Source organism: Dendrobates tinctorius, unplaced genomic scaffold (assembly GCF_039654945.1).
Source record: "Dendrobates tinctorius isolate UK_male_01 unplaced genomic scaffold, ASM3965494v1 ptg000010l, whole genome shotgun sequence".
NCBI classification, from domain to species: Eukaryota; Metazoa; Chordata; class Amphibia; order Anura; family Dendrobatidae; genus Dendrobates; species Dendrobates tinctorius.
Genome location: NW_027361678.1, coordinates 12,057,868 through 12,073,184, shown reverse-complemented (window position 1 = coordinate 12,073,184; position 15,317 = coordinate 12,057,868). Strand labels below are relative to the sequence as shown.

General features: G+C 49.4%; 1 protein-coding gene across 2 annotated transcripts; it reads right to left on the bottom strand.

Moving 5' to 3' along the window:
• Window positions 1-3,614: 3,614 nt before the first annotated feature.
• GTF2A1 (general transcription factor IIA subunit 1) lies at window positions 3,615-14,262 on the bottom strand. Of its 2 annotated transcripts, none has more exons than XM_073587033.1 (9): window positions 14,106-14,262; window positions 8,227-8,328; window positions 7,984-8,161; window positions 7,096-7,166; window positions 6,939-7,014; window positions 6,124-6,257; window positions 5,726-6,040; window positions 5,522-5,611; window positions 3,615-4,926 (listed from the first exon to the last, which is right to left on the bottom strand). In XM_073587033.1, exons 1-9 carry the CDS (start codon window positions 14,133-14,135, stop codon window positions 4,819-4,821), a joined length of 1,104 nt encoding a protein of 367 aa, XP_073443134.1. In that variant the 5' UTR covers window positions 14,136-14,262; the 3' UTR covers window positions 3,615-4,818. The 2 variants fall into 2 exon arrangements, with proteins under 2 accessions (XP_073443134.1, XP_073443137.1); XM_073587036.1 differs by having other exon boundaries at window positions 14,000-14,117.
• Window positions 14,263-15,317: the final 1,055 nt, after the last annotated feature.

Here is a 15,317-nt window from a genome sequence, read left to right as displayed (position 1 = left end):
TGTTGACCACCATCTCCTACTCTCTAGGCTCCAGTCACTAGGCATTAAGGACACTGCTCTCTCCTGGTTCTCTTCCTATCTCTCTGACCGTTCCTTCAGTGTTTTGTTCTCTGGCTCCACTTAATCTTCCTCTTGCTGTCGGGGTACCTCAGGGCTCAGTCCTTGGCCCCCTTCTCTTCTCTCTCTACACAGCCCCAATTGGACAGACCATCAGCAGATTTGGGTTTCGGTACCATCTTTATGCTGATGACACACAACTATATACGTCTTCCTTCGACCTTACCCCCGCTGTACTAAAGAACGCCAGTGACTGTCTGTCCAGTCTCCAATATCATGTCCACTCTCTATCTGAAACTCAACTTCCCCCATCTACTAACCTCCCTAAATCTGACATTTCCCTCTCCGTGGGTGGTACCACAACAACACCCCGGCAGCAGGCACGCTGTCTGGGTGTTATGTTTGACACCAATCTCTCCTTCACATCCCATATACAATCTCTTGCCCGCTCTTGCCGCTTACACCTAAAGAACATCTCTAGAATCCGCCCTTTTCTCACCATGGAAACAAAAACCCTCACTGTAGCATTGATCCACTCCCACCTGGATTACTGCAACGCTCTATTAATTGGCCTCCCTGTCACTCGACTATCCCCTTTCCAGTCCATACTTAATGCAGCAGCCAGGGTCGTCCATCTGGCTAATCGGTACTTGGACGCGTCCGCTCTTCGTCAGTCATTACACTGGCTGCCCATTCATTATAGGATCCAATTCAAAGTACTTGTTCTCACCCACAAAGCTCTCCATGGTACGGCACCCCCCCTACATCTCCTCCCTCATTTCTGTCTATCGGCCTAGCCGATCGCTGCGCTCTGCAAACGACTTTCGACTAACCTCTGCACTAATCCGTACCTCCCACTCCCGACTCCAAGACTTCTCCCGTGCTGCTCCTATCCTCTGGAATGCTCTACCCGAAGAAATTAGAACTAACCACAATTTGCATAGTTTTAGGCGCTCCCTCAAAACACATTTGTTCAGAGCGGCTTATCACGTTCACTAATCAAAGTCATTCTATGTGTAAAGGCCCTTTTACATTTAGCGATGCACCAGCGATCCGACCCGGTCAGGATCGCTGGTGCATCGCTAAATGATCGCTAGTGAGCTTTCATACAGAAAGATCTCACAGCGATGCAGCAGCGACGCAGCGCACGATACTCACCTTTCACACACAGCGATCCTGATGTCCTCCCGCCCGCCTCCACGCGTCGCTCGTAGTCACAGCAGGAAGCAGACGACGAGAAATGGAGCCGGACATTCTCGCGCGATCATCGATGGACAGCGGGGGAGCCGGTCGGAGGCAAGTATCACACATAGCGATATCGCTAGCAATATCGCTATAACGTCACAAAAGCGGTGACGTTTTAGCGACATTGCTAGCGATATCGCTTAGTGTAAAACCCCCTTAAGTGTGCGTGTGTAGCCCATTCACTCTCTCCATCCATCCTTCACTCCCTCAAGATGGCTGGACCTTCATTGTAAATACACACCTGTACTCTATCTCCCTCACCTCATTGTAGATTGGAAGCTCTCAAGAGCAGGGTCGTCTTATTTCATCTTATTTTGCTTTAATTATTGTATTGTTAACGTTGTTACTTATGACTTGTGTTAAACTGTAAAGCGCTGCGGAATATGTTGGCGCTATATAAAGATTATTTTTATTATTATTAATAGGAATGAAAAAAAAAAACAAAAAAAAAAAAAAAAAAACTTAACCAAGCCAAAGGAGTTGAAAAGAAAAGTCTTCAGTGAGGAAAAGGGCGGCTCAGTTCTGGCTTTACAAGCAGAGGGATAAAATGAGCGTCATGTTGCCCTCCAGCCTTAAAATTTCTAAGACGGCAGTCCATTACAACAAGGTCAAGCATGAGACATTGGGGAAAAGAAAGCTACAGACCAGCAGAGGGCGAAAATGACTCTCCACTGACTGGGATAACAGTCATCTTATTCGAATGTCACTCAGCAATCGCAGGATGGACATCAAGTGACCTATAAAAAGAAGAGCAAATGGCAGCTGGGGTGAAGTGCACGGCAAGAACAGTTGGTAACAGGCTCCTAGAGGCAGGGCTCAAGTCATGTAAAGCTAGAAAAAAAAGTATTTCGTCAATGAGAAGCAAAAGGAGAGCCAGGCTGAAGTTTGAAAAAAAACAAAAACCATAAGGATTGGACCACAGAGGATTGGAGTAAAGTAATCTTCTCTGATGAGTCAAATTTTCAGCTTTGCCCAACACCTGGTCATCTAATGGTTAGACAGAGACCTGAAGAGGCGTACAAGCCACAGTGTCTTGCACCTAATGTGAAATTTGGTGGAGGATCGGTGATGATCTGGGGATGCTACAGCAAGGCTGGAATTGGGAAGGTTAATCTTTGCAAAGGACGTATGAATCAAGCCGCATACAAGGTTATCCTGGAAAAACAGCTGATTCCTTCTGCTCAGGCAATGTTCCCCAACGCCGAGAACTGGTTTTTCCAGCAGGACAATGTGCCATGCCACACAACTAGGTCAATGTGTGGATGAAGGACCACCACATCAAATCTCTGTCATGGCCAGCCCAATCTCCAGACCTGAACTCCATTGAAAACCTCTGGAATGTAATCAAGAGGAAGATGGATAGTCACAAGCCATCAAACAAGAACTGCTTAAATTTTTGTACCAGGAGTGGCATAAAGTCACCCAAAAGCAGCGTGAAAGACTGGTGGACAGCATGCCAAGACGCATGAAAGCTGTGATTAAAAATCATAGTTATTCCACAAAATATTGTTTTCTGAACTCTTCCCGAGTTAAAACATTAGTATTGTTGTTTCTAAATGATTTATGAACTTGTTTACTTAGCATTATTTGAAGTCTGCAAGCATTGCATTTTTGTGTTGTTTTGACCATTTCTCATTTTCTGAAAATACAAAATTTAGTGCTTGGACATTCGAAAACATATCAGTAGTTTATAGAATAAAAGAGCAATTTACATTTTACTCAAAAAAAAAAAAAAATTATATATACATATACACACAGACACACAGAGAAAAATCAGACAAACTGAAAATTTTGCCATGGTCTCTTAATTTTTGCCAGAGCTGTATGTATATACATACACACATTATATATACACATACACACGCACACACAGTAGGGGCTGACCTCAACTCCCATCATCGTTGAATGGTCTCTGTGATCACAGGGAGAACAAGTGACAATGAGGAGTTTAACTCACCATTTGAGAACAACACTAACCGTATGCCTGCCCCCCCAAGCAACGGAATGTGTCACACTGAAAAAAAAAAAAAAAAAAAAAAAAACCAAAAAAAAAAAAAAAAAAGACTACACACACCACACGGACCACCTACGGACAGCAGTACATCATTGTACCATGGGGGACAGATTTCTGATGATCCCGGCAGCGTGACACAGAGGGCGAGCCACGGCGTCCGTCAGAAATCAGCAGACTAGGTTCTACAACCTGGTTCTGAATCATCTCCAATCTGCAGATGAGAGAAGGAGGCGATTTCTAGCTATGGCAATATACCTACAGCACGCACAGGCCCCCTGGGGCATCATCACACAGAAAATAAAGTTTTTAAAATAACTTTTAATTAAAGGATTTTGCAAAGGTAAAATATTAAAACGTAAGAGAATCAAATAAGTTTCCTAATGAGGAATCTAAAGCGTGGCATTAAAAGAAAGCGGCCTCATCTGCCATTGTACAGCATTTACAGACAGACATAATAAATAGCGTCCCCCCTCCACAGCACTGTACTTACAACAGCAGGTGACAGGGGAGCAACCACCTGTCCCGATATAAAAGAGATCCCAGCCCCCGAGCAGCTGAGTACAAAGGGTTTCACATTTATCAAAAGCTGTTCCGTCACTGCCACATATAGGGTCTGATTATAGCCAAGAGGGCGAGGCCATGATCCAGAGCTCCGCCCATAGTATTAATGTGCTGTGTAAGGCAGCAAGTATACATTGGGGTCCCACATCCAGATCACTCATCTGCAATCATCACCCCATACAACAGGCTGAAAGACACAGGATTCCAATACAAAACAGAAATGCATAAGACTGCAACCTCGCCAGCAGCCAGGAGGAGGCGCAGCTTTCATTTAACACTCAGCATCTTGCTTGCGTGATTTTAGGCACTAGACACAAGGCAGTACAAACATGGAGCCCCCTATGTATCACCATTGCTAGGAGTGAGGGTGAGTAAGGCAGCCAGCCACGGACGTGCCCGAGAGGAGCCCCCACAAAGCCCAATGCAGTGTGGGGGGCACAGGTCATGGAGCAGTTAGCCGCACAGTTAATGATGAAGCAGAAGAATAAAACAGAATAGAGGGCAGGATGTGAAGACACTCAGAGCTGAACCTGACATTTAGGCATCACATCATGGCTGATTGCGGCACAGGGAAGAGGCGGTAAAAGAAGAGGTTGTATCAGGTACCTATGAGGGCAGAGGTGTCAGTGTTCCCCGATAAAAACACTTAGTACAACCTTTTAAGTAAAACTTTCCAGAAGATCAAACTTATATAACATGGAAAGGGGAATAAAACAAGGGCTGCACGTGGCCATCCATGGCCGGCGTCACTCCATGCGATCAGTCCCATGACATTCAGGTGCACACGGAGATGCAGCGTAAGTCTATTGTCACTGACGCCAGGAAAGGGGGTAAATTCCCAGACTTTGGGTGCAGTTTTAAAATTAACCAGTTATTTAGCTGGGTTTTCTTCTCTAAATGTCACTGACCCCCTAACAACCCTGCACAGGGCCGAAGGAGGCTCACCACTCAGCATCACCAATGGCTTTGGAGAAGACAAAGTCACGACCGTTCAGGTTCATGATTCCATCTTTGAGATGAAACTTCCACTTGTTTTTACTTCTGTGAATCTGAAACGTGGAGAAGAGTGGAGAAATTAGCAGAGGATACCTGGGGTCCGCGATGGGCTACCTCCGACCACAGGCTCGCCAACTACAAAAACCTGTATCTGCAATCAATATCAAGCACCTTCAACCGAGAGCACAGGACCGTGATCAGATCCGACAACAACGGCGGAGAGGTGGACCCTCTGTCATGATTCAGTGTGTCCGGCCTCCATATGTCTCAGTGGTGGTAGTTAGGCCACGGCCAGACATTGCTCACAGTGTCAGGAGGCTACAGTGCACAGCTAACTATCTCTACAAGGCTGCCACCTAGTGGCCACACTGCATATGGCACATTCTGACAACCTGCGGGGTGCACATGACAAGTCCTTACGACATGAGCACAGATGTAGGACCTAATTGTTTTGTTAATGCTGCACACATTGAGCCTTCATTATAAGGGCCTCTGAATAAATCGCAATCTCGGGGTGCAGCAACAGATGTTTCAGAGAGGGTTCAATTCACTGCAGTGGATCACAAGTGTGTGAACCGCTGTGACAGATGTCCTGGTTTTAGCTATTGGACTGGAGCAGCATCCGGTGACACTACTAAGGTGTCTCACCTTATCGTATTGACACACGACAACATTCTCCGTGTCGAACAGCTCCTGCCCCTCCTCATCGCTCACGTCGTCCTCACTGTTCAGCGGCTCCTGTGGGAGGAAACAGAAATCACTAGATCTGAGTGTATAGACTAGTGCGTTCTGTAACTACAACTACCAGCATGCCACCAGCCTAAGGGATGCCGCCTTATGCATTGAGATTACCTCTTCCACTTGGCCATCCTCTCCGTCCTTTTCCTTATCCTCCTCCTCTTCATCATCATAATCTTCATCCTCGTCTTCATCTTCCTCAGAAGAGGTGTCTCCGGCACCATCCACCTGCAGGACGAGAGGCGCTTGCTGCTGCCCTTGCTGTTGCTGTTGGGCATTTGCCACAGAGAGTTGCCCCTGCGATGGCACTTGTGGTGCAGCGACGGTGGTTGGGATGACTTGGGGTTTGTTGCCTGTGAAGAGGATCTGCTGCGGCTGTATGATGACACCGGTCTGCTGTGAGAGGCCACCGGGCAGGGGAGTTAGAACCTGAAAGACAGGTGGGTCACAAAAGCCATACCCCCCATAATATTTGGAAGTCATGGAAGCCACTACCGTAAAAAGCTACTCACCTGCTGGATGACGGGGGCTTGTACCCCTCCAGGCTGCATTTGGGGGATTACTTGCTGCTGCAGGACCATGGGCTGCTGTTGCTGAATGATATACTGGGCGCCATTGGGGGCTCGGACCACCTGCAGGAGCTGACCTGTGGGAAGAACTGGAAAGTAACAGACTGGCACAACGATGGCAGAGGCGACCACCAGATGGGCAAACCGGACACTGACAGACTAGAGAAGAGCGAGATTCGAGCCCTCAAAAAGGATCATGACAATGACGAGATGCTGGAGGGACAAGTGGAACATATACTAAACCCATTAAACCGTGGGAATAAATCACACATGGTGGTTTATCGGACTCACATAGACCAAGACACCCGAAGGGCTCCTGTCTTGTGCAACAAAGATTTTAGCTACTTTAGGAGGTTCCACTTATACGAAGCCTCATCATTGAGCAGAGAGAGGATCCCTGAGAACCTTATCCATAGGATTTTTGATGGCGCCAGAGGTTAGATGAAGTCAAAGTTTATAGTAGACGCTTGTAACAGATATTGACTGCATGTAAGGAGCTTCCCTGGTTGCTAGCGAGCCAAAACTAAACTGAGAGTGAAGGAGTAAGCAGAAATGTAAGTAGTACATCACCACCCACCCTCTGAGACCCCCCATAACCAAGCAGCAGGACAAATCCTCAGCAGTAGCATAACCTGAACCTCTGGGCCTCAACGTGAAGTCTGTACCCTGGTCCCCAAGTGCCATATACACTACTGGTTTGTATGTGTAGCGGGTTTCAGGATTCCCATGTGCCGACGTTGCCCCACACCCAGACTTACCAGAGTTGGTAATGAGCTGCTGGACAGGGGTGACTCCTGCAGGTAGGGCCAGTGTAGCCGCGGTGGCTGCCGCACTCTGTAAAAGGAAACAGATTGTAGCTTTTACCCCCTCAAGAATATATCAGCAACACCCCCCAGGTCCAAGAGGACCCCGTACCATTCCTTGTGGGGCCATGTGCTGGATCAGTTTGGAATCATTGCTCGGGATCAGAACCTGCTGCTGAGAAGCTGAAATCAGAGAGAAGAAAGATGTGATGACCAGAAGTAGGGGGCTCTTATAAATACAGGACTCTGACTCTTTTGCAGTTTTATCTTCAGATTCTCCTGTCTATGGTGGCGTCACTGTCTTAAAGGGAATCTATCACCCTTTTTTTTGGCTTTGCAGCTGCTGGCATAGACATCGGGGGCTTATCTACAGCATTCTGTAATGCTGTAGATAAGCCTCCGATGTAACCTGAAAGAAGAAAAACACGTTATATTATACTCACCGAGGTGGGCGGTCCAGTCCGATGGGTGTCGCCGTCCCGTCCAGCGCCTCCCTTCTTCATGCGATGACGTCCTCTTCTCCCATCCTGTAATGGCTCCGGCGCAGGTGCACTGCTCTGCCCTGTTGAGGGCAGAGTCCCGCAGTGCGCAGGCGTCGGAAGAGGTCTGGCGCCTGCGCACTGCAGAATTCTGCTCTGCCCTCAACAGGGTAGAGCAATGCGCCTGCGCCGGAGCCATTTCAGGATGGGAGAAGAGGACGTCATCACATGAAGGGAGGCGCCGGACTGGACCGCAACACCCATCGGACCGGACCGCCCACCTCGGTGAGTACAATATAACGTGTTTTTCTTCTCTTTCAGGTTACATCCGGGGCTTATCTACAGCATTACAGAATGCTGTAGATAAGCCCCCGATGTCTATGCCAGCAGCTAATAGGGGATAAAAAGGGTGACAGATCCCCTTTAAAGGAAAGCTGCATGCCAGCCCATTAGAGCTATGATGGCGGCAGATTGGGTCGCCATGAGACTGAACACTCCCCACTTTGGCGCTGCAATCAAACCTTGGTGCGTGGCCGGGATGAGGACCTGCTGCGCCTGGTGAGTGGCGGTCGGCGGCGGATGCTGGTGCACCTGGACGTGGTGCTGCTGCTGTTGCTGCTGGGACTGGAGCAGAAGCTGCTGCTCCTCGGAGTGGAAGCCGTCCACAGCCTTGGACTGCATCAGTTTATTCTCCCACAGCTGGAAGAGAAGAGGTGTCAGAGCGGCAGCAGGGACAGTGCAGAGGGGTGGGGTATGGTACTCACTGTCTTCAGCTCCACCAGGACCTGCTCGTCCACACCCTCATCCAGAAACAGCTCCCGCACGTCATTGATAACGTCCTCGATCACCGAGCGGTACAGTTTAGGCTGCGACACAAGAGAGAGCTCAGATTAGCATATACGATGCAATGAGGTGGCCGCATCCCCAGCTGCACCAAGTACTACAAGAACACAACCCTGCATGAAAGGCTGTGCAGAGCCAGTAAGCCAAACCTCCCACTCCACAGCCCCATTCAAACTAAGCATGTGCATAATTGCAGCCAGGAGTCAGTAAGCCAAACCTCCAACTCCTCAGTTTCCCTGACTCCAACGCCATGGTCACTACTGAGCGTGTGCATAAAGTGCAGCACAGATTCATCTCAACTAAAAGCAGAGGTCCCGAGCAGAAAAGACATTTATAGGATATTTCATAACTTGCCAAATTATTATGGAAACATTTACAGCACATCCTGCATTGTTCTACTGCACCCAATGTATTATATATGATAAGAGGTGCTCCATTTTGCACCAACTCCACAGTCCTGGCTGAGGCACCGCAGCACTTTCCACACCATCTACCATAGGGATGGTACCTGACAACATGGCGGTGCCAATTTTAGTACATACATCACTAGTGCCCCGGCACCATCAAATCCCATGCTCCTAACACAGTGTTCAAAACATCTGATATTTGACATCAGAGATTCGGAACGTTACAATTGCATCCAGTGTCGACAGTCCAATACATTGTGGCCGAGATTATATCTCGGGATTGGCTGGACATAACTTTAGTGAACCCTCAGCCCCCACAAGTCGTTCGATCTGTTGCCATATTAATCGTGGATCTCCAGTCTCCCCAGCAGCTGCCGTTGCCAATGTGTTGGCCTATAAAGCCATGCAGAAGGAGCCGATGAGAATGAGGAGCATCCAGCCACTGTGGATAGTCACATCTTGTCACCAGGCCACGTCCCCACGATCAGCTTTAGCTGCACTTGCTTTTTTGCTTTGACAGAAAGTTAACATACTAGGTGCATTCTGCTTCAGTGCAGATTACACGTTTCCACTGCAGAAACACACTAAAACGAATGTGTATTTTCTTGCTGCAGATTTTCCGCATCTAATGTAAGTCTATGGAGAAATTACACAGAAAACATACCAGTCAGAGACATTGATGTGGCGGATTGGAAACGCACAGCACAGGTGAGTTTACGTAGCGTTAATAAGGGGCACAGGGGCTGGAGAGCTCTTTAAATTCCATACACTTTATTGAAACAGTAAGAGTGTGACAATGAGATACACAGTGTCAAAAATGCAACAAATGCTCACCGTGGGCACATAGCCCAAGACAGCAGGGAAGAGAGATGGGGGGGGGGGGGGGGTCGGGTGACAAAGAGGCCCTTCCTAGAACTGTACCCAGCATGGCAGCCTCTCCAGCATCTCCTCTACACCCTTCATAAGTCCCCAGAAGTGGCATCCTGGAGTTAAATCGCTGTGAGCAGAGAGCCCACCAATCAACAGAGCAAGGGCTGCACTAACCTGCCCAGATCACCCCAAAACTGCAGTCCAATAGTGACAGACATGAGCTCATAATGTTGTGATCAAGAGGTTCTGCAGCAGCAGGTTGCATGTGGCGCTACGCCAACCATTACAAGATATACTAGAAGTCACTAAACTCTGACTTTTAGGGCCATTTAAATATTCTTCCTTTTACATCTTAGGGATGTGGCCCAGTCTGTTCCCCCTCCCCAGGCTGTTACTCAGGAGATTCCCTCCATCACTGCAGTACACAAGGACAAGAACACACTATATATGTACAGGAGGAGGGGAGCTGATGTTGGCAAGACTCATCCCCTCCCCCTCAGCTGTGTATATAGAGGCAGGCAAGGGACAGGAGGAGGACAAACCCAAAGAAAATCAGGAGGATGAGGAGAGAGACCCAAAGTATCAGAAGGAGGAGGAAGAGAGAGACCCTAAGGCTATGTGCACACGCTGCGGATTGGTCTGCGGATTTTTTATCTGTGGAACTGCAGGTAAAATGACCTGCAGTTTTACCTGCAGATTGGCTTGTGGTTTTCCCTGCGGTTTATCATCTCTACAATGGAGGAGATGGTAAACCTCAGCAGAATCTGCAGAAAAGAATTGACATGTCCTCAATTTCCCTATATAAGTCTTCTAGAAAAGAGAAGACTTAGGGGAGACCTAATATATATGTACAAGTATATCAGAGGGCAATACAGAGATCTCTCCAATGAACTGTTTGTAACAAGGACTGTGACAAGAACAAGGGGGCATTCTCTTCGTTTGGAGGAAAGACAGTTTCTGCACCAGCATAGAAGAGGGTTCTTCACGGTAAGAGCAGTGAGGCTCTGGAATTCTCTTCCTGAGGAAGTGGTGATGGCCAACTCAGTGAATGAATTTAAGAAAGGAATGGATGCTTTTCTTGTAACAGTATAGAAGGTTACGAATAACAGATTATAGGTAGATGGTTGACCCAGCTTAGGGGGAAGGAATTTTTTTTTTCCCTATGGAGAAAATTGGCTTCTACTCTGTGGGTTTTTTGCCTTCCCCAGGATCAGCAATGCAGAACAGCTGCACTAAAAATAGGCTGAACTAGATGGACATAAGGTCTTCCTTCAGCCTTCAAAACTATGTTACCATGTTGTGTCAATTCTTTCTGCGGATTCAAAACCGCAGCTTTTCCACAGTTAAAATTCCGCAGCATGTGCAGAGCAGAATGTAAATCCCATAGGATAACATGCTACTGTACACTGTCTGCAGAACTGCTGCGGCCAAAACCGCAGCAAATCCGCAGCAAAAACCGCAGTGTGTGCATATAGCCTAAGTATCAAAAGGAGGAGAGAAACCCAAAGAATTAAAAGGAGGAGCGACCAAAAGTATCACAAGGAGGAGGGACGAAAAGGTGGAGACAGGAGACAGTGTCACAGAATGTTTGATTACAACAACAGACTAGTGATGAGCAGAGGATCTGGTACAAAGAGACGGCTCCATGCAGTGAACGAAGGGCACCGAGTGAGAGCCACTAAATTCTCTGACAGGCTCTCACTGGGCATAAACTCAGTGTTCAGCAGATGCAACTCTGCCCACCACAATAAAATTCCACCCACTCATCAATTGAATTGGTCAACAGCAAGTGGGTGGAGTTTCAACCACATTAAAGTCAGCTTATATGTGTTCACCTATTGTGAACACATATTTAATAGGGATCCACTTAGGACTGTTTCACACATCAGTTTTTTGCTTCAGTTAAAATCCGCAAAAATGGCGGACAACGGATCCTTTCTTGGACTGATGACAACGTTTGTCACCGGACCGTTATTTTAACGACAGCGAAAATTTTTTCGCCGCCAGAAGAGTTTAGGGTTAAATTTCCGAGCGAGCCAAATCCTCCGGGCATGCGCAATGTCACATGCGGATCCGGACGCCGAAAAAACGTTGCATGGTCCGTTCAGGAATGTCGGTGGACGCCACATTTTTGGCGGATCCGCAAAAAAACGGATCCAACGAATGGCCATCCGTCAAGATCCGCCGGTAATGCAACTATGGGAAAAAAAACGGATCCGCCAAGCAAAATGGCGGATCCGTTTTTTTTTTTTTTTTTTTGCACAACGGCGGATTTTGACGGATTTCAAAAAACTGATGTGTGAAACAGGCCTTAGGATCCAAAAAGAGCTGGACTGCCCATCACTACAGCACTGGGGACACCGAGACCCACAAGTCATGGAGGGGCTTCAATACTGAGGAAGGGGAAACTAAGCCCCACAAGTTGTAGAGGGGCCCCAATACAATACTGAGAAAGGGGGCTTCTGAGCTTCACAAGTTAGAGGGTCCCCAATACTGGAAGGGGGGGGGGGGGGGAGAAGAGACACTGAGCGCCACAAGTTCTAGTGGGGCTCCAATACTGAGGAGGGGGGACACAGCTTCACAAGTTATGGAGAGGCCCCAATACTAAAAAGGGGGGGGGGGGAAAGACACTGAGCTCGACAACTCTAGTGGGGCTCCAATACTGAGGCGGGGACACACTGAGCGCCACAAGTTATAGAAGGGCCCCAATACTGAGGAGGGGGGACACTGAGCTTCACAAGTTAGAGGGTCCCCAATACTGGGAGGGATGGGACACTGAGCTCCACAAGTTATAGAGGGGCCCCAATACTGAGGAGGGGGGAAACAGCTACACAAGTTAGAGGGTCACCAATACAGGAAGGCTGGGGGACACTGAGCTTCACTATACTGAGAAGGGGGACACTGAACTCCACAAATTATAGAGGGGCTACAATACTGAGATGGACACTGGGCCCCACAAGTTATAGAGGGGCCACAATACTGGGGGGGGGGGGGGGGGGGGGAACACACTGAGCTCCACAAATTACAGAGGAGCTACAACACTGAGCTCCACAAATTGTAGAGGGGCTACAATACTAAGGAGGGGGGACACTGAGCTCCACAAATTATGGAGGGGCTACAATACTGAGGGGGGACACTGAACTCCACAAATTATAGAGGGGCTACAATACTGAGGGGGGGGGGGGGGGAGACACTGAGCTCCACAAATTGTAGAGGGGCTACAATACTGAGGGGGGGGGGGGGAGAGAGACTAAGCTCCACAAATTGTAGAGGGGCTACAATACTGAGGAGGAGGAGGGGGGGGGGGGGACACTGAGCTCCACAAATTGTAGAGGGGCTACAATACTGAGGGGGGGGGGGGGACACTGAGCTCCACAAATTATGGAGGGGCTACAATACTGAGGAGGGGGGGGGGGGGGGGGACACTGAGCTCCACAAATTATGGAGGGGCTACAATACTGAGGAGGGGGGGGGGGGGGGGGGGACACTGAGCTCCACAAATTATAGAGGGGCTACAATACTGAGGGGGGGGGGGGGGGGGGGACACTGAGCTCCACAAATTGTAGAGGGGCTACAATACTGAGGGGGGGGGGGACACTGAGCTCCACAAATTGTAGAGGGGCTACAATACTGAGGGGGGACACTGAACTCCACAAATTATAGAGGGGCTACAATACTGAGGGGGGGGGGGGGGGAGACACTGAGCTCCACAAATTGTAGAGGGGCTACAATACTGAGGGGGGGGGGGGAGAGAGACTAAGCTCCACAAATTGTAGAGGGGCTACAATACTGAGGAGGAGGAGGGGGGGGGGGGGGACACTGAGCTCCACAAATTATGGAGGGGCTACAATACTGAGGAGGGGGGGGGGGGGACACTGAGCTCCACAAATTATGGAGGGGCTACAATACTGAGGAGGGGGGGGGGGGGGGGGGGACACTGAGCTCCACAAATTATAGAGGGGCTACAATACTGAGGGGGGGGGGGGGGGGACACTGAGCTCCACAAATTGTAGAGGGGCTACAATACTGAGGGGGGACACTGAGCTCCACAAATTGTAGAGGGGCTACAATACTGAGGGGGGACACTGAGCTCCACAAGTTATAGAGGGGCTACAATACCGAGGAAGGGGGTCACCGAGCCCCACAGACCATTGAGGGGCCCCTATAGTGAGGGGACACAGATCCCCACTACAGTCAGAGAAGGCTCGGGATCCCCAGGGCTGTGATGTCGAGCAGCAGATTCCAGCATTCATTACATATGTAACGACCCCTGGACCTGATGAGGGCAGGAGACCCCAGAGGCGACAGTGGCCCCGGACTCAGCGCTGGGGGGCCCGTATCCAGGAGTAGTGTGCCCCTCAGCACAGGACCCCAGTGAGTGCTGACACAGCCGTGGTCCCCGGAACCCCCCACACACCCGGAGAATGGCGGGAACACGGGGGAGCCGAGCACACCGGGGCCCCGACCACCACCGGACTCTACACCTCAGGGACCGGCTGAGCCGCACTACACGGGGCTCTTACCACGGGGTTGGCGTTGGCCGCGGTCGCCATGTCCCGCAGTAGCCTCCCCGGCCCCCGGTGCTGCCTCCTCGCTTCTGCTTCTCCTTTATATACGGACACCGAGCGCCGAGACGCAGCCAGCAGGTCACGGGGGCGGGAAGCCTCGCGAGAGAAGCGCGTCAAGGGGGCGGGGCTGCGCGGGGGTTGCTGGAAGTCGTAGTGCTCAGGGCCGAGAGGGAAAGGAGTCTGTTAACCCTTCAGATGCCAGAGCGAGCGGGAGCCCGAACAGTGCGGAGAGGATAGGGGAGCTCGAGCTGAGGAGACATGCTGGAACATGTGGTTCTACTGGAGATGGAAGCTACATAGCTGTGTAAGAAGGGTCCTCAGTGCGAGAGGGTGATTGCTTCTGTACAGTGACCCTATCATCTGCACCTGGGGGGGGTGATTACTTCTGCACAATGACACCCATCATCTACATACTACAGTACCTGGGGATGATTACTTCTGCACAGTGACCCTCATCAGCTACAGACTACAGCATCTGGGGGTGATTACTTCTGCACAGTGACCCCCATCATCTACTATACTTGGGGGTGATTACCTCTGCACAGTGACCCCCATCATCTACAGACTACAGGGGGTAAGGGGATGGGGGAACTACAATACCCAGAGAGATTAGCAAAATTAAGATTATTTAGCCATATAATAACCATGTATAAGTATATAAGGGGACAATACAAATATCTCTCCGAGGATCTGTTTATAGCAAGGAAGGTGACGGTCACAAGGGGGCATTCTCTGCGTCTGGAAGAGAAAAGGTTTTTCCACCAACATAGAAGAGGATTCTTTACTGTTAGGGCAGTGAGAATCTGGAATTCCCTGCCTGAGGAGGTGGTGATGGCGAACTCAATCGAAGGGTTCAAGAGAGGCCTGGATGTCTTCCTGGAGCGTAACAATATTGTATCTTACAGTGATTAGGTTCTTTAGAAGGATGTAGATCTGGGATTTATATCTCTGTTGTTTGTGTGACTATATGTGTATGATTGGTATTTTCCTTTATCCTTGTACTCCTTACCTTGTTAGTCTGGTTGGTCTATTCCAGTACACTACTACTCCCCTCTTCTCTGGGTGGGGGAAGGGTACAGACTGAAGGTGGATTCAGGAGCTAAGGCCCCGGCCTCTTCACCATCAGAAGTGATCATGGAGACAGGGCGAGCTAAAGAGCCCTTTAGT

Bases quoted from the DNA above. Each gene is read 5' to 3' on its own strand.
- GTF2A1 (XM_073587033.1), bottom strand. From the start codon at position 14,135: ATGGCGACCGCGGCCAACGCCAACCCCGTG. The intron at 7,167-7,983 runs GTTTGATTGCAG...CTCTGATTTCAG, and splicing joins CATCCCGGCCACGCACCAAG to CTTCTCAGCAGCAGGTTCTG. The intron at 7,015-7,095 runs GTACGGGGTCCT...TTCCTTTTACAG, and splicing joins ACATGGCCCCACAAGGAATG to AGTGCGGCAGCCACCGCGGC.